Genomic DNA, 19,953 nt, shown 5'->3' on the forward strand with positions numbered 1-19,953 from the left:
TATCAGACAACAGCTTAGTTTTTCCCTAACTAGATGGTAAATGAAGTGACAGAGCTACCATCTTTGCACAAGGCCCCTGCCCTATGGACAGTTTCCTTTAACAGCTTTCCACCTATTGACTTTTATGTTTACATACATAATCCCCACATACCAGGTTCCTTTGGGAATCGGCAATGTTGAATGCAGCAGAAAGGAATTATAATAACCACCACCAAAACCTAAAAATTTTCTCTCTTAAAACTTGGAAGAATTGAGAGATCAAAATACCTCATACATAACTTTTGAGCCCCAGGCTTCTCTTTTAAAAGAGTACTAAATGAATAAATTAAGACAGGTACCTTGTTTACTGGGCATACAACAGACTATTAACTAAATATGTCACCTTCAGTAACTTTCTTCACTACCTTCCACCGACATGAGAAAGAACTTTTAGATCAGTTCCAAAAGTTATTCATATTCATGGAAAGAAATTTTAGGGAGTGTGTGCGACTGTGTCTGTACAGACTGGAGGATATTTCTACAAAGGGGAAAAAAAATGGGGTCTGTAAGTCAAGTGCTTTCTATCAGAGACTAGTGTTCCTATGTTCAGACTTGTACATTTTTAAAAAGGTGGAAAATGCTGAAAACCTCTTCACTGGATAGATACAAATCTATACAAAACTCTAACTTATGAATTTTCACAAGTTGGGATGAATATTTAAATTCAGTACAATTTTAAAAACTAAACTCAATCCCTTAATATTTCTTAAGGAATAGTACAGTTACTGGGTAAAAGACCAGACTGCCTGGGTTCAGATAGCAGCTCTATCACATATTGGTTGGTTGGCCTTGAGAAAAGTCACTTGATCTGTATCTTAAATTTTCTTATCTGTAATACAATCGTACCCACCTCATAAGATTACTTGGGTTTGAAATGTGATCATATTAAAATGCTTAGAATGGTGCCTTGCACAGACAGTATGTGTCAGAAGTATTGTTACAGAGGAATTACACATCACAAATGCACTTAAACATTAACATGAAATCCAACTTTGTACAAAATGAATAAATTAGTTCTAGCCTCTTGCCATACCATACATCTATAAACTTTACGTAGTAAATGTTAAAAGTAAACCTGGTATTCAACCAAATAAGGAATCTGTTCCAAGGCTGAAGAGAAAAACCTGAGTAATTGAAAGATGGAACGTCCCTAAGAATTTTCTCCAACAGGAATGGGGACTAGGTATGAGGTTTACGCACATGTGTTGAATTTAGGAATTAGAGCTTATTAATCCTTTGTAAAGTAAGATATAATTTCCTTGTAACTATCTAGCAATACCTGAAATTTCTTAGTTTTACTTTTTGGCTGTGCTTCGTAGCATGTGGGACCGCAGTGACCTAACCAGAAACCGAACCTGCACCCCCTGCACTGGAAGCACAGAATGGTAGGGGAAAGGAAACAGGTTCAGGATGAAAACAGATTTTGAAGCATTATCCAAATAGCATTTAATATTTTAAGAGGGGAGGCTATCATAGCTACTGCATATTTAATCTAAGAGTCAGTCACTGGATTAAATGTCTCAAGAAACTATAATTTGTTTTAGAGCTGAATATAAAAGTATCACACATTTGATATGATGAAAAACTACCTTTAAATACAGCATCTTTTTTTTGGTGGGGGGGGCATAATTCCAGTGAGTGAACTCTCAATTGTATCAAAAGTTCCCTGAGATCATACAGTTATCCCCAGATTTCCCAAGCATTAACTTTTAAAGGGAAACATTAGCACTTCTCCTCCCTAAGCTCTGCTTAATAGAAGCTATAGAAATTGCCCTTCTAAGTCTTCCAGTAGAAAAGAAAATCCATCTTCCAATAGAAAAGATGCTGCTAGCTAACTAAGCTAGTATGAATGTACAAGAAACTTTTGGGGTTAATGAAATAGCTGTTTTAACTACTAGAAAGACTACACAGGTGGTTCAACAGAATTTACTTGTATATTTTCCATTTTCTATACTATTTGAAGGCATAGAATAGCTTGGATTAAGCTTTCTACAAATACTGTGTTTTAAGTTTATCCAGTAAACTAAGATGCAGTACAGCTTTTATACAACTTAGGAGATTAAAAAAAAAAAAAAATCTCCACAAGAGAAGGCAACTCAACAGGCCCTGGTATTAAAACATTTTTCCAGAATAAACAGATAGGCAATTGCATTAAAAGGCAGCTTTCAAATATTTAAATTACACTAAGATTCCTTCCAAATATCTGCCTTGTTCAAACCAATGCAACAAATTCTTATATTGTTAATTGTAGGGCATGGATTTTTTAAAAATGTTGATTGTTTTACTTTCTTCATTATCAAAAATATTTTAAAGTGTTATCAAGCAGCAAAGTAAGTTGCATAAGCTCTCTGCTCAAGGTAGAGATGCCAATACCCCATGGTGGAGGTGCAAACTGTGAAATCAAAGGGTGCAGTTTAACAGTAAGTAGTGCATGAAGAAACAGTAATAAGTGGCCTAAATACAGAGCTGGACAGAATCAAACCAGTTATAATTGCTCAACTAAAACTAATAAAGGTACATTCAAAATACAGTTTGAGATTATAATTGGTTATTTAGAATCAAATCTGAATTTCTTGATAAAATATAAATCTGTTCTTTTGAAACTGGAAATGAAACTATCAATCGATAGAGAGCTAGAGACTTATTAACCCCTCCTACTTAGATAAGGAAATAAGTGACAAAGTCTCTTGCACTGAAGTATGTATTTTAACAGCTTTACATGTAATATTCATATATAAAAAACTTTAAGTGCTTTTCTCCAATTTAAAAATCTAAAGAATTCAAAAATAAGGCATTCAATATTTGAAAAAAGTACAGATTTACAAAATGTGTATATTCTGTCATGAAAACTCCACACCAACATTATACACTTGGAAAAAAATACAAACAGGATATATTACAAATTTATGTAAGCAATAACTTAGTTCACACCATGCAATAAAAAGTACATTAATCAAGATACACAAGCTTTTGTAGGTTCTAAACTGAAGGACTTTTTTTCTGCAGAATCCTTAAAACCTGTGGCACTTAAAATTTGTTAGCCTTTCTACTGAGAGGTAAATTATACACAACAATGATGAAAAAGATTAACAGACCAGTTGTCTATTATGAATCATTCCAGCTTTGTTCAACAATGGCCGAAACTCTTTTCTCATATTCTCGTTTGTTTTCCTGATAAAGCTGTGCTGCCTGACTATTGGCTGGACTATTTGGATTCGGTTCATCCAGCAGAGACTAGAAGGAAAGACAGAAGGAAAAACACATATGTAGAGTTATTTTTTTATATTAACACGGGTCAGATATGGAGCACAAAAGTTATAGAAAACAGAAATTACTTAATGAAGAAAGATATTAGTATGTCTCATGTATTTTCAGACCTAAACACTTTAGTTTGATAAAGACAGTAAGAAGTTTCCTATTGCTATAAAACTTCAGTTTTCAAAACAGATAGCTCTCAATTGCCTTAAGACCTCTAATTTCAAAGAAACTGGAAAAGAACAAATATTAATTCAGCATACTGCGATATTAAACGGGAACTAAACAATTTGATTTGGTTAATATACAATGTCTACAAAATGCCTCAGCAACTAACATTTCCCAAAGTTAAACTCTATTATTGTGATAGGTTTGCAAATTCCTGGCAGTAAGTTGGGTAGTATACCTTATTTCCTTTAATCAACAAAACATATACACCTAGCAGCAAGGGAATATATTAATAACAGGAAGACTGAAAATACTATTTGTGACTCAAATTAAAGCAGAAGTGTGACAGAAAAAACTTGAAGGCCACAAACCAAAATATCACATCTGCTCCTTTCAAATCCATGTAACTAAAACTTGACTCCACCTCAAACCTTCCTCCTAAACTGTCATTCAAGGTCAACTCTGAAATATTCTGCCAGAGTGCTTTGGTGGATAGTTACATTCTTTTCCTTTGAAACAGCATTTCTTGGATGGGGCAAAATGATGCTTTTCTGCACTGCAGTTTCTTGAGGTCCCTATGTTTTTACTAAACAATTATCTTTCTCTCTCCCCAAGATTTTTTCATCTTTCTCCATCACCTCTGGCTATGCTTTCTAGGCATGAATAATAATTGACCGGTGAGGGAATTTCGTGGTGGTCTAGTGGTTATGACTCTGCACTTGCACCATAGGGGGCATGAGTTCTATCTTTGGTTGGGGAACTAAGACCCCAAGGCTGCGAGATGCAGCGAAAAACACCCAAAACCCAAAGAAACAAAACAAAATCACTTGATCTGTGAGAACAATTTATACTTTAATTTTATCAGGAAAATGATCATGGATTTGATCCAGCATGATCACTAATGAAAAAGCAGATCAGTTGTATGAAAATCCTGAGGATTCTGTATGAGGTTTGCCACTGGTAACCTTAGTGTTGGGAGTGTTAGTTTGCTCACTTGGCCTTTAAACTGATCCTAAAAGAGTCAACTATATTCCATAGAATCTTGAAAAATTAAGATGCATTCTAACACATGCTTACCTGAATTGATGTTAAGATAGAAGATACATCGTATGTTGGACTCCATCTATTCTGAAGGATATCTAAACATATGCTACCATCAGCATATACTGCAAAGACAACACTAAAATTGGTTACATGTTAACTTGGTCATATCTAATAATTAAACAGTAATTTTTTTTTACCACAAACAGAATGCCTGGCTCAGTCAGAAGCCTTGAACACTGGTTAATGACTAAAACTTTCTGTCTCACAGGAAAATCAGTCTCAAACTAATGACTGTTTACCACATACCTTTTGATGAGGAGGCTGAGTAAGTTAAATTTTTTCAACACATAACATATAGCAAATCTGTTTAAATTCCACACTTCTAAATATTCCTAAATAAAGCTCTTGGGGGGGGGGCTAATTTTTTGAAATAGCAATTCTACTTTAAAAGTAGTAATGATGCACATGTGAAGTTTTATTTACAGCACATTCTCTATCACACTCTCCACAGAAGTGAAAAACTGGAAACGGTGTGTGGTCCCCAGTGAGGGGACTGGCTGAGTAACAGTACATCATTAATGGCACATACCACTACTGCTGCCAGAAATGACACACGTCTACCATAAGTTAATTAACGCAGAATGACAACCCTAATATATTACATTAATAAGTTTCCAATTACTTATATAATCCCATTTCTTATAAAGAATCATTTACAAATACTTTAATTTGAAGTATAGGCAGTCACAAAAACGTGTAAGACTCAATGCCAAAATGTAGATATCTGTAAATAGTAGGATTATGAAGGATCTTATTTACCTTCACTTGTACTTTGATTTGTTTTTCCAATAAGTATGCATTCCTCTCATAATAAAAATAAGAATCAAGTGATTACTATTTTAAAAGTTTAACATTTGAGAGTGGATTTTTCCCCCTCTTGATTATGAGAATACAAACAATGAATACAAATTTTTATCCACTTGCCAGATTATGTATATGTACAATAAATTTACAAAAATAGAATCACTGTTGACAAAGAATAAGTGCATTCGAATGTTATCAATACTATCAAATTGTGGAAAGCTTCACAGAACAAGTCTGATCACTCTACATTGAAACAGGAGGAAGTAAGGCCTTTTGGGGGAGAGGAGGTAAATTACACTTAATACTGTCATTCTTCAGGACTCTATCCTTGGTCTTCTTCCATCTTATACCCTTTACACAACCTCTAGGGGCAACTTTACTCATGGCCTCAATTACTATCTATGTGCTAGGTATTTCTAATTGTTAGCGTTAGACCAGATTTAACGCTCAGCTTTAAAGCAGCATAGTCAACTGCTTACTGTGTACCCCACAGGAACATCAAACTTAGCAAGTTCAAAGCAAAAATCATAACCTCTGTAAAACCCATAAAAATGCAAAATGATTTTAAAGTTTTGAAGTAGTAACTATTTTTGAGAAGTAATACGAAAGTGAATTAGAAACCAAACATCCATCAACTGATAAACAAAATGTAGTCTATTCATACAATGGATTATAATTCAGCAATAAAATGAAGTACAGTTATGTGTTATGAGATGAACCTGAAAACTATGCCAGCTGAAAGAAATCAATTACAAAGGACCACATACATTATATGACACATATATGACTCCATTTATATGCAATGTCCAGAATAAGCAAACCTATATAGAGAAAATAAACCAGTGGTTGCCTATGGCTGGGAGGCAGGAGGATAGGGATGGGGAGTGAATGCTAACAGGAATGGGATTTTTTGGGGAGAGTGATAAAAATGTTCTAAAATTGATTATGGTAATGACTGTACAACTCAGTCAAGGTACTAAAAACCACTAAATTGTACAACTTACATGGGTGAATAGCATAGTATATGAATCTTTTAATAATTTTTTTTTTTTTTAAAGTAAACTAGGAAGGTAACTAAATGAAGTTTTCACTCATAGTGGAGAAAAAAGGGAAACCACGCTATTAATATGGAGGGATAACAAAAATAACCAAAGGACCTCCTGGTGATCCAGTGGTTGAGACTCCACCCTCCCTATGCAGGGGGCACAGGTTTCATCCCTGGTTAGGGAACTAAGATCTGACATGACACACGGATCAGCCAAAAAAAGGAAAGAGGATATTTGTTAATTTTACATATAACAGGATCTCAATTTTGAACATTTGTTTGTAGTTTTACAGCTAAACTTTAAGCTACAAATTCTTTTTAGTATCTTTCACATTCTGACAAATAAATAGATATTACTTTTAAAAATCAGAAGTTATTAAAACAAAACTTTCCTCAAATCAGGAACCCTGGTAAGATTCCAGACTAAAGAAGCATGGTTAACACTGACATGGAAGCAACACCGAGAGGTGGGCCCTAACGATGAAAAGCATGGGCAGCACCTAAAAGGATGGAACAACTCTTTCTTCCTCCTATCATTTGCAAAAGCTAAAAAATGCTACTTACCATTTGGATGGAACATTTTGGATAAAAACCTAACAGTTGGCGGTTTATTTGGATATTCTTCAGAAAATTCTATTACTAGTTTAAAAGTACCTAGATAGAAAACAAACCAAAATAATTACAGTGATGACAAGTACTTGAATTTCCAACCCTATGCTGGCTTTTGCACAACCACACAAAAATTAATGTCAATTTTGGTTTAGCATATAAAACATACTAAATATACTTCTATTTATGTACTGATAATATACAACATTGGCAAGCATTTTGGGGTACAAGCACTTAACATATACTACTGGTAAGAACACTGTCATATTTTTGGCAGGCAATTTTGCCCTAGCTACCAAACTTTTAAATGCACATTTGAATAACTACAGATAATTTACTATAACTTAGAAGGAGGTGCCAAACGATTTTGAGAGGGGCTAACCACCATATGACAAAGGACTCAGACTGGAGGGTATGGCCACTAATGTGAAAAAGTCTTTTCTGTTCCCATCATTTAAGTACGTCAAGAATCAGTTAAGCATTAGTGTAACTGTCTACTGTTGGTTATAAACTAATATGGTACATTTTGGCCAGCCTAAATCATTATTTGCTGTCAAGAGACAGGCATTAAAAAAAAAAATTATGTATCTGTACCAAAGTCAATCTATTCAGTGTACAAAGAGCTCTCAACTCAAATTACAAATCTATTTAGCAGACACAACCACCATTAATATATAGTTTTATGTTTGTCATTCTGGACTCCTTTTGTGTTTATTCACTATCCAGAGACGTTTTACTTTTGAGGAAATATACCTGAAGGCTCGACAGGTGCTCCAATTACCCACTGTGGGCTTACTCAGTAAGTTGAAGCCTATTCCTAATGAAGTCAATACAAGTTTAAACCATTCAAGATGTCTCCACAAGTTTCTCTCCTTATTTTATCAATTAAACAAACAAACAAACAAAAAACATACTTTCTCAACCTAAATTCTAAACTCATGACTTCAGTCTACCAAGATCAAAGACATGTATTTAGTAAAATATTTAACACTCTATTTTCATTGCTCATATATTCAATATATAACCTCTACCTCTTTAAATTTTTTGTTGTTTGGAAATTTAGGATTAGGGAGGCCAAAGATACAAACAAAATCAAAGGTGATATTTAATTCACGTTCTGATATATTAAGAGGTTCTATGAAATGTATAGTTCATTAGCAAAGAGAGACTTAAAACCTAATATATTTTTAATACCTAATGTTATATATATATTTTACACTTACTTTTAGTTTCCTTCATTACAAAATGTACAATGTAAACATTTCAGGTAAACACAAATATGAAACAGCTTTAAGCTTGCTTTCTTCATATTTATGGGGTCTCTGGACCTCTTTATACTCTTACTCCCAATCACACCAAGCTCCGAATGTGAAGTCACTCAACGTGAAGATGGGAAGAGATGTATGCAACAGCACACCATTTTATGGCATTTCCACCAAAAATTAAAAATATTTAAAAATATTTCAACTTTTTGGTTGGTAAAAATTCCCCTAATAAAAAAAAATTCCTCAAATTTTTACACAATCCATTTTCATAATTGGTATAAACTGCTCCAGCACACCATGTGCTACCACTATTGATATTTGTATTAGAAATGATTACTCAAGGAAATCTTAAAATACTTAACTGTAAACTCATTACACATTAACCTAAGTAACATTTAATGAAAATAACTGCATTTCCCCCACCACGTTAGTGAGAAGTGTAGCACTGTCTATCTGCAAATCTCTTAAACGATTAGCTTAATAGAAAACAGCTGCCCTCTCTCGGCTGCCTCTGCATTCAATCTGTTGCAACATGCTGTTCTGGTTGAGATACATGAAGAAAATCAGGCCTCTTCCAAATATGAAAAGGAAAAAGGAAGGAGTATTTTCATAGCCTTTTCAGATAAAGGTAGATATTCTTTTCTGCTGTTACATAAAATAAATGGTAAAGTTTTTACTGGTTAGCTGCAACATAAAATATGAAGCCATATAAACTTTTTGCATCACTGATATTAATGACTATTGCACACTGCATGTATCTTTTATCCATCCATAATTTCCTAACACATTGGCCACTTGGAAAATACCAGTTCACCGAGTTATCCAAATCATCTGAATGTTGCCATATTTCATTTGATATGCATTTATATACACCAGGGCTTCCCTCATAGCTCAGTCAGTCAAGAATCTGCCTGCAATGCAGGAGACATAGGTTTAATTCCTGGGTTGGGAAGATCCCCTGGAGAAGGAAATGGCAACCCACTCCAGTATTCTTGCTTGGAGAATACCAAGGACAGAGGAGCCTGGCAGGCTACAGTACATGGGGTCGCAAGAGTCGGACATGACTTAGCGACTAAAGAGAAAGAGATACACACTATCAAAAACAAAGTCACAACCGGTAATACCATCTACTAATCTCATGAGAGAAAAAAGTATTGGGAAACCATAATTTTATCAGCAGCAACAAATCCTGTCAGTCACTTTCCTGGACTGAATTTAAAATCTTCCCTGGTGGCTCAGATAGTAAAGAATCTGCCTGCAATGTGGGATACCCAGGTTTGACCCCCGGGTCAGAAGATCCCCTGGAAAAGGGAATGGCTATCCACTCCAGTTTTCCTGCCTAGAGAATTCCATGGACAGAGGAGCCTGGCGAGCCATAGTCCGCGGAGTCACCAAGAGCCAGACATGACTGAGCAACTAACACTTTCACTAAGAATATGGCAACCAAATACATACTCAAATCTAAATAACCAAAGTTTGCCAGTCATTCTTTCAAGTAAAAATGTTCCATGAAAAAAGCAGTAATTCAAGTTGCAACTCAACTGCAGAAATGGCTTTCCCTCCAACCACCAAACTGGTATGCAAGGAAGTGCTGTATGCATACTTCCAACTTCATCAAGCAGAACATCAGAAAGCAGCATACTCAATGGTCAGAGTTTAGCAATATTAGTAATTCCCACTTTTTCATCAAAACATTTTAAAGTGAAACTGACATCTTTTATAAAAAAAAATGTGAAAAATACGACTCCAAGCACAGTTTGCTGCCACTGACTTGGTATGTGCCAAGGCACTAAATTGCTTAGGGCCAGTTTTACTCACTAATGCTTTTGTACCATCAGTGCTATGTTAATACAATAAAAAAGGTAGGAAAAAAAAGCCTTACTATTGCTATGAAGACAGTTTTGATCACAGGAAACCCCTGAAAAGGTCTCAGGAAACTTAAAGAGCTTGTGGACCACCCGTGAGCATCCTCGGTACAGAGTAAAAAGCAGAACCCCTTGAGTACCTTTCTTCAACTCCTTACCCCTCCCCACCATCTAGAGGTAACCACTGATAGCAGTATGGTATACAAGCCTTTACACACACACACACACACACACTTGCATGTATGCTAGTCAGTAAAACTGTGGTATTGTAACATATGTTCTGCAACTTTTTTGTCTCCTCAAACATACAACCAGATCTACTTTATTCTTTAATAGGTACATAATATTCTACAGTCTAGATGTTTAATAATTTGCTTAACCATTTCTCCTACTGAACATTCAGGTTTTCTCCTTAAAAATACTTCTGCAATAATTATTTGTATAAATAACCTTGATGGGTTAATTCTGGAGCCACTGTGATAACTAAGACAAATCTATTTAACACATTTTAAAAATTCATGCTATATTAGGGAAACTTTAAGTATCTGGTTAAAATCAATTTAATAAGTTCAACTATAAATACACATTGGAACAAGTTTTCCATTTTCCTGGCTCTTGGATAAATACTGAATTTAAGATGCAAAAGATTCTGTAGAATGCTAACTATTTACAGGTGTCAAAAGATAGCGGTTAAGTGAAACTACTGGCAGTTACACACAATTAAGAGCACTGATCAACATATATAAAGTTAAAAATGCATGATTATTACTCTTCTGATGTTTACCTCAGAGACACCTTTAGCATGCTATGAGGTCATTTAAATTTAAAACTATTCTCAACATAGACCCCACCACATAGGCCTACAGTTCAAGAGCCAATACAAAAGTAACAGAAAGAACTAGCAATGAAGGTGATCAAGCTGACACGGGAAGAAAGTTCTTTGTAAGCTATAAATTCTCAGTAGCATTATTTAGTTTTAATCTGATCTATTATTAATAGAAAATGGCCTTAACTAGATAGATTGGTGTTATAATTTTCTACTTAAAAGAAGCCTCTTAATAGTATAGAAAACATATTGAGAATGACTTACCATCTTCAAAGGGTGTCCCTTCTGGTCTGAAAACAAGAAGATTTCTGATTAAAAAAAGTTTTTTCTTTCTGCTTTTTCCTGATTTTCATAGTGGAGAGGATAAACTTAAACAAGAGAAAGAGGAGCTCATTCTGCTAATTTGTGGAGTATTTATTGTTAATATCACCTTAGCCCTGGATTTTTATTTATATACACATAAAAGGGGCTTCCTTGGTGGCTCAGACAGTAGAGAATCTGCCTGCAATGCAGGAGACCCAGGTTGGATCCCTGGGTTGGGAAGAGTCCCTGGAGAAGGGAATGGCTAACCACTCCAGTATTCTTGCCTGGAGAATTGCACAGACAGTGGAGCCTGGTGGGCTATAGACCATGGGGTCACAAAGAGTCAGATACAACTGAGCAACTAACAATAACAAACACACGACATAAATAGTAACTTTTCATTTTCCAAGTGTTCCTTTTAGAATGGTTTTACAAAAAACAAAACTTGCCATAATTTTAGCACAAAAAAATTCAGTTCATAAATATCAATCCTTTTGTAAATATATGTATTCTTAACAGAAAAATTCCTATTTTCTTAAATATATATCAATAAAATGGAAGTCAATATCCTTTAAGATAATTATGATACCAAAGTATCCTGCTTTTCAAAAGAGAAATAGCTCTTGTTCAACTCAACTAAATTTATCTGATGTCACCAAGAATGCCAGTTTCTTTTGTCCATGTCTTTTCATTGTACCATATCCCTATCTCATCTTTCCTGAGCAGCAACCTGAAGTTTACTTAATTTTTTTTAAGTTTGTTTTTTTAATTGCTTTACAAAGCTGGGTTGGTAAGGTTTAATTATTATTTGCAAGGTACATTCAAGATCTCAAAGAAGCATGCTAACACCCTGAATTTAATATCACTTTACTTTAGAAGGGTGAACTACGCTCATTTTTCCCACTAATTTTTAATGTAGACTCTTAAAATGGAGTCAACAGAAATTCAGAATTCTGTTTACAGAAGTGTTCCTTTTACGTTTTAGTGCAAAACCCTAGTATAAAAAGAGCAACAAAAGAGATTTCCCTGGAGGTCCAAAAGTCAAGAATCCACTTGCCAACGCAAGAGACACAGGTTCAATCCCTGGTCTGGGAAGATCCCCCAAGCAGAGGAGCAGCTAAGCCCATGGGCCACAGCTACTAAACCCATGCACTCTAGGGCCCTCATGCCACAACTACTGAAGCCTGAAGGCCTCGCTCTGCAGCAAGAGAAGCCACTGCAATGAGAAGTCAGGGCACTGTAACTAGCGAGAGTCCACACACAGCAAAAAAATAATAAAGAAAATAAAATTTTTTTAAAGAGTGAAAGAAAATAAAATCCAGCTCAGGAAAACCAAAGAAAGAGCGTGAAGAAATAATGCTCTTATACAAATACGCCTACATGCAATATATACTATATGTAAAATATAAGACTGCACCTTGAAAGGCTCCATACAGTTATTTCACATTAAGCTGTGAAACATTTTTTATTTAAATTCTTACTATGGTGGAAGTTATCAATATTTTTGGTTCCTACTCTTTTTACAATTCCAGTAGAATGCATACTAAGCATTTGCTTGGCACATTTTGTACAAACTAACTTATCATTCTCCTGTAGTCTCAAATGATATTTTTATCAAATAAAACCCACTGATTATAAAATCAAATTTTATGTGACTGCCAAAACTCTATCAGAATTTCTTTTTAATCTTACAGTTTCTGTAAAATCCCTCATCCCTAGGAAAGTTTCCTTTCCTAGCTGTTATACATTCAATTTTCTTAAAGGAATCACCATACCTACCATTTATTTCTTTCAACTCACCCAAATATAACTGCATTCCACTGCATGATGTTGTTTTCAGATGGTGCGCCACTGACACCCACAGGTGGGTCCTCTTGCAATCTAGAAATCCAGAATAGAAATTTTAAAAGTTGAACATTAAGGCCACTAACAAGGCCAGTCAAACATCTTTCAACCATCTACTTTGAGAAACAAACTAAATCCATTTTCTTGTTGTGCTGAGCTGGAATAAACCATGCCACTTTAAATGGCTTGGGAGTCATCCCTCTTCAAATATCACCAAGGTTAAGATATCTGTTCAAGAACTACTTTTAACAATAACAACAAAGGAAAAACCTCAAGTGTAAAAAAACACTATTTACTCAACTATCAATTTTGCTACTGTAAACATGCAAAGGCTGTGTGAGTCCTAACCAAAGCTACTTGGGCAACATGGCCACCAAAAAAACTCTCCCCCAAACAAATATAAAGACCCCACCTCGGTGTAAACATTAAATGACTGAAAAACACTTGCATCCAGTTTAATCAGGAAACTAGTTTTGGGCAGTAGAACTACTTTATTCCATTTGCGTTAGCAGCAGCTTTTAGAGTAAGCAAAGCTCTGGCTAGGTTTTCCCTCAGTCCCTATTTTAAAAGCTCTGCACCAATACTGCATTTTACCTCTCAGATCATGCGCCCATATACAGAGCTACCTTCCAACACCTGTTACAAACTCTTGCAAAAGAAGACCCTTGGAAAACTACCCAAGGTGCCAAGCACACAACTCAGAATTAAGCAGAGAACTGCAACGAGAAACCAGGGTACCAAAGGCCAGGAACCTCGAAATTTTATTATTGGAATTTCACTCATGGGAGCTAATCTGAAATCTATGGTTTCAAGCTGTAGAAACCGAGTTTTGCACAAAAAGGAGTATCTCCTTTTAAAACTGTCATCTCAGGAAAAAAATAAAAAAGTAAATGCGACACTAAATACACACACACACACACACACACACACACACACACACACACACACACACACACACACACACACACACACACACACACACACACACACACACACACACACCACACACACACACACACACACACACACACACACACACACACACACACACACACACACACACACACACACACACACACACACACACACACACACACACACACACACACACACACACACACACCCCGTCATGTGGTATGATTCTTGGAATTAGTCCCCCCAAAATGGCTTTTAGTTAACCTCAAGCAGTACAGGCCATGACGAAAAGAACCACCCTTGGAAGATACGCTGCGTGATATCGCCCACCAAAGATAAAGGCTAAGTTACCAATACACTCAAGGCCACACTGGGCAAAGCCCCAAACAATGGCTTCCAAGTGCCTCATTTAAAGGTTTACAATGAAGTTGAGAGGTTACTTCCTGATAAGCCAATCCAAGTTTTTACACTGGATTTTTTCTCTCAAGCAGGGCAGGTCTCCCTAGAAAAACACTTATAAATGCGCACGGGAGCGTAACGCTAAGTTTTCTTGGTTATTTTCTTCTCCGTACCTGTAAGCATTCAAAGTAAAACAACTGGGGGGAAAAAGTCACTTCCTCCTCATCAACCCTAACATCTAACAAAACCCTATTTTACAAAGGAGGCTCAGGGAGTATCAGCTTAGCCCCAGCCTCCAGAAAGGCATTTTTCCAGATCTTGAAGGCTATAGATAGGTCTTTATACACCAGGCCACAGAGCTGAGTTCCAGAAAGCACTGGCAGCCGGGTTTGCCAGCCCGAATCGCAGCCCTCTAAGCCAGCTCTCAAGGTCCTTTCAGGCGGGCGGGGAGGGGTTGGGGGGGAAGAGTCGGGTTTCGGAGGATGGGTTAACAACCTCCGGCCCTCGCGCATCAGACCCCACCCTCACTGCAGAAAGAATGGGGAGGGAGGCGGGGGTTGGCCCCAACCCTGGCAGTCGGAGAAGACGGCAAGGCCATCGAACAAAGCTGACTGGTGTAGCTAGCGGTGGAAAGGCTTCTGCAAGGGCTCGCTCTTAGGGCAGAGAGAAGAGGCACCGCAGGGTGCAGAGGCGAAGGATGAGATCTGAAAGCTAGGGCGAGGTATCAGGCAACTGGCCGCAGTGGGCAGCAGGGAATCGTAGGACAGACCATAGCCATCTTTTTACTTTTTTGTGGGGGTAGGGTGGTGGTGAGGAAGTATTAAAATTTCTTACGTAGGACAAGTGAACAACCAAGGAGAAGAGAGTGCTAAAGCGGGGCTGGAACTGGGCTTCCGTCTGTCCCCCTGGGCCCACAGCAGCCCTCTTAGGGTCAAGAGGGGAAGGTGTCCCGGATCCCCACCCTAGCCCCGGAGCTTCGGGGAGGAGTCGTCATTCAGGCGAAAATGAAGGCCCTTACCGCTTGAAATCCCGCATAAGCCTCCTCCGGGCCGGGGTCGACATGCTCCCCAGCAGCCCCGCGGTCAGTCTGAAAGAAAAGAGTCCCGCGCAGCCCCCCCACCCCCCGGCGCGGCGGCCGAATCACTGTGGGTCACCGCCGCCGCTGCCGAGGTTGCACAAACAACCCTGCAATGACGTCTCCCTCCGCCGCCTCCAGATCCCTCCGCCCTCCGCTGGTACCATGCAGTGAGGGGTGGGGGAGAAGGGAACGGGTCGTAGGAGAGCTAGTTACGGGGGCCCTTCAGCAGGGACCTTATCCCTTTTGTCTCCTTGAACGAATTGACCAATTACTGTTCCTTATGCTCAGACTGGAGGTTGTGATTAAGAAGTACCGGAACTGAAACAACACCAACCCGTCTCCCCCTCTTTCACTAGTTTAGGCTCAGCCGGGTGGGGAGAGAGGGACGCATCCGGGGCCAGAGATTTCAGGGAAAGGAGGTAGGATGACGTAAGGTCACGTGACTGCCGGCGGCGTTGTCAACAATCCACCTCCGAGGGGGAGGGGACGAAGTATCTAGAACCACGTGTCCCTATGACGCCATTAGGACGGATCACGTGAGAGCGTCTCCTGGATCTAACTTTCAGCCGTCTTTCAGCCTGGTAGTTAAATTTATGGGCTGAGGGCTGGTATACACTTTTATGTTTTTTCTCCATTTTGTCCTATGGACAGCTATTGATGAGATTGTGTCGGAAGCAGTAGTTTGTTTTGCTTCTTAAATCTTTAAAATAGAGCCCCAGATCATTTGGATTTAAAACTCCCCTCTGGTTGGCTCAATGGCTTATCAAATCTGGCATCTGAGGAAAAGTGAAGGGACCTCCGTTTTCCTCAGCTGAATGCAGAGGGCCATACAAAGCGAAATCCCCTGAAATGCTTTCTTAGGGCCACCAAATATTACTGTATGAGCATTGCAGTGTGTTTCCAGGGTTGGCGATGCTGGGCAGAGATTAAAGAACGGTGTGCAGGTTGTTTAATGTTTGTTTACGATCCCCACAGGATTACGGAATTTTGTTTACCCTTTATGAGTCTGCTCTTATTTGAGGCTTTGTGTCAGAGTCCTTGGATTGGTCTACAGTGGGGTACCATTGTATTTGTCAAGAAATGTGCAGGTTTGATCATAGAGAGTGTGTATAAAGAGAGTGTAGGTGACTAGTTGCCAAACCTAAAAGTTTGACTCACATGTGGGGGAGAGATCATGCAGACGTGGATAGGGGTTGTATATCTAGCCTGAGTAATTTATTTCAGATTTTCAACACTAGTAAGTTAATAGCCTGAAACGTCCCCCACCGGGGATCAGAGATATTGGCCGTTGGAATTCTGACATTATTTCTAGTCATTGAGTTCCCTTCCTCTATCGCCTCCAATTCTGTTCTTAAAGACTTTTTTTTGGCTGAACCCTGAGCTCTTTAAGTCCATTTGGGTGATTCCTCAACCCAAGGTGTTACAGTAAGACAGAATGAGGAATATGGCGTTGGGCATACTTTCATTGAACTAGAAAGGGTTAATTTCCCCTACTTTTCTGGTACCTCTCTTTCTTCAATCCCTGAATTCTTTCTCTTGCTTTTATTAAATGCCTTGGTAATCAAGTTAGCCAGATCTAATACTTGATAGATACCCACCGACAAATGTAATTCTCTAAGTCAAAAAGTTATTTTCTTATTTTCATTTTTTTGCCATAGCAATCCCTATAGCTAAGGATGGAGACATACTGTTAGGGTTACCTACAGTGAAATGCTAAATTTTTTTTTTTAATCTGTCGTGTCATTTGTTTAGCAGTTATAGTTGTTTTGGAAATCTACAGTTCATGGTTTTCCAGAATGAAGTAATGCTTTCGATCAAATCAAGTAAGTTTCATTAAAGTCCGAGAGCTTTATTGTATAAGCAAGAATCATACGTTGTCCTGGTTACCAACCCTGTCATAACCTAGTTGTAGAAAGGATAGTTTTAAGGCTATAATTTATAGTGTAGACTCAGTTGCTCTAGATTGTGAGCTCACTGAGAGCAGGGACTCTGATTCATGCCTTGATCCTTGACAACAGTATAAGTCAACAACAAATATTTAATAAATGTGCTTTACAAGTCTGAGTCCAGTATAAGATTTACTATGATACTCATAGAAAATATAACATAGTTGAATAACTTTTCAAAAGGAAAGACAAATTTGAATATTTTTATGGTGATAAGCAAAAACCATGACCACCTTTCTTTCCCCTCCGTCTCTCAAAATAAGCTGTCGCAACAAAGAAACACTTAGGAATGTTTTAAAATATCAATTTCTTTACCCTAACTCATTTAAATCAGGATCTCTGGGGGTGGGGCCTTTTAACAAGCTCTCTAGGTGTGATTTTTAATGTGCATGTTGGGGTAAGACCAACTGGACTAGAATTTATTGGATAATAATGACGCCTTCTCTTATTTAAAAGCAAAGTGAGATTTGGCCTCTTACGCTTAACTTTTTTTATTTTTTTTAAACAGGAAAATGAAAGCCGTAACGAAAACAGCACTGCCTGGGCACTTCCAGTGGTATCCTTTTTATTCATTGAAGGCTGTCACTCGATCCGAACCCCATGTCTAGTTCTTAGGCAATTAAGATTCTGGGAGGTGGGGTGCCTTGTATGTCACTCTATTTTGTGGTGGAGCCCTTTGAATTATTTGCCTTTCCAAAGAGGGCCTTGAACGAGTTTTGACGTGTAGAAAGGGAATTTTTTAAAGAGGATCACTATGAGTTCAAGAAAAAAATTTTAAGCATATAAGAGGTGTTCAAGAAATGTTCTTATGAATCGTCTTATCCCTGTTTTAAGGATGAATGTCGACAGCTGAGGTCAAACACAGATTATGCAATATTAAGATAACTAGGTAACTTAGAAAACTATAATTTTACAAGACTTCCTTGGAAGTCTCGTTTTACAAGAAGTCTCTACCTGTGACACCAAGCATCCTTTTAGGATCCAGCACAAGCAGCAAGTGTTCTCGGGCCTGCGTGCGTCTAAGATGCAGGTCGGATAAACTTCCACCCCGGCTCCCCTTCCCTAGAGGATTTGCAGTCTCTCGAGCTTTTGCTAAAATATGATCGTCCCCTGTTGCTGCTCAGAACCAACCTTCTGTTGTGGCCCCAGTTTGATCGACAGCTGCTCGTATTACCCACCTCCACCCGCAGGGAAGCTTCCAGTTAGCCCCCATGGGGACTCGCCTCCGCTCGTTCCCATTTTTCCTTCCGGGTTGGGCCTGGCCGGTTTTCCGGTCTTGCGCAGTAGACCCCAAGCTAGTGACCTGCTGCACCGTTGCTATGGTAGTAGGCAGTGGGGAGCTAGCAAGCTAGGTAGGGTGGGAGTCGCTGTGACTGCACTGAGCCAGGCTGGCAGGATCACAGAATGGGCTGAGGCAGCGGCGGCTGCCCGGACGAGGTCGACGGTGGGGAAAGGGGCGCGGCACTAGTCTGGGACCCTAAGACTCTTGGTTTGAGGAGTGGGCGGGACCGAGGTTTTCTTGGGCCCCGGGACCTGATCTGTTGGTGACCGCAGCTTTGCGGAAAACTTATATTTGATGGGGCTTGATGAGACGTGTGGGGACCCTACCCATGATGAATAGGTGACATGTAGTGAGAGCATCTTAAATCTTGGTGGAAATGATGGAGACAGTAGAAAGTTCCCCCAGGTTCTGGTGGTGGCCGAAGTCACATAAGGACACCTTGCTGGCGAACTGGCAGAGTTCCCAGAGACAAACAGGACTCGTGGAAAAGATTCCTAGTTTTCCGTTTTCCGTAATTTAAAGTATTAGTTTATTGTGATATTGCATTATCCACCTTGGATAAATAAAGGTATGAATGTTTAATCTTCTCCCCCCCCCCCCCACCCTTTCTTTCCATAAAGAAAAAACCGGGCTTCAAAATGGAGATGTATGAAACCCTTGGAAAAGTGGGAGAGGGAAGTTATGGAACAGTCATGAAGTGTAAACATAAGGATACTGGGCAGATAGTGGCCATTAAGATATTTTATGAAAAATCAGAAAAGTCTGTCAACAAAATTGCAATGAGGGAAATAAAGTTTCTAAAGGTTTGCTTCTTTTACCTTAATTGCTCTCTGTAAGTCAAAAAAGAGATTGTTATGAAATAAAAACTTACATAACAAATATTTCAGTTAACATAGGTATTTGGAATAGAAAAACAAGTTCGTGATAGCTTACCTTATTGTGTATATTTTGTAATTTTACAGTGATGCTAGATAAAATGTGCTTGTGTATAATGTAACAAAAACTGCCAAATGTGAAATAATTATTCAATTATTTAATTTTATAACACTTAATAAAAATGTCTGTGTTTGTGCCAGATATTGTGACTATAATGAGGTAAGAGACAGTACCTGCTCTTCAGAACTTTTATTATTTAATCAGAAAGACAAGAGGGCATATAAAAGTAACAGTGAATTTTAAGTGACTTACAATAAAAGCCAGTGATT

General features: G+C 38.2%; 2 protein-coding genes across 3 annotated transcripts in view; one reads left to right on the forward strand and one right to left on the reverse strand.

Annotated features, from left to right (window-relative positions):
- Window positions 1,952-15,906, reverse strand: UBE2B (ubiquitin conjugating enzyme E2 B). The gene is made up of 6 exons (XM_005682942.3): window positions 15,461-15,906; window positions 13,084-13,164; window positions 11,245-11,270; window positions 6,980-7,069; window positions 4,540-4,628; window positions 1,952-3,273 (listed from the first exon to the last, which is right to left on the reverse strand). The coding sequence occupies exons 1-6, from the start codon at window positions 15,502-15,504 to the stop codon at window positions 3,145-3,147; spliced, it is 459 nt and encodes a 152-aa protein (XP_005682999.3). The 5' UTR covers window positions 15,505-15,906; the 3' UTR covers window positions 1,952-3,144.
- Window positions 19,376-19,953, forward strand: part of CDKL3 (cyclin dependent kinase like 3) — a 32,347-nt gene continuing 31,769 nt past the window's right edge. The window contains exon 1 of one of the 2 annotated variants that reach the window (XM_005682941.2): window positions 19,376-19,551. In XM_005682941.2, the coding sequence (XP_005682998.1) occupies window positions 19,387-19,551 (165 nt within the window). In that variant the 5' untranslated portion in view covers window positions 19,376-19,386. The remainder of the gene's footprint in view (window positions 19,552-19,953) is intronic. The other variant, XM_018051729.1, reaches the window with a different exon arrangement.

This window comes from Capra hircus, chromosome 7 (assembly GCF_001704415.2).
Source record: "Capra hircus breed San Clemente chromosome 7, ASM170441v1, whole genome shotgun sequence".
Lineage (NCBI taxonomy): Eukaryota > Metazoa > Chordata > Mammalia > Artiodactyla > Bovidae > Capra > Capra hircus.

Bases quoted from the DNA above. Each gene is read 5' to 3' on its own strand.
- UBE2B (XM_005682942.3), bottom strand. From the start codon at position 15,504: ATGTCGACCCCGGCCCGGAGGAGGCTTATGCGGGATTTCAAGCG. The intron at 7,070-11,244 runs GTAAGTCATTCT...TTTTCTATCTAG, and splicing joins AGGGACACCCTTTGAAGATG to GTACTTTTAAACTAGTAATA. The intron at 3,274-4,539 runs GTAAGCATGTGT...CTTTCCTTCTAG, and splicing joins CTATCTTAACATCAATTCAG to TCTCTGCTGGATGAACCGAA.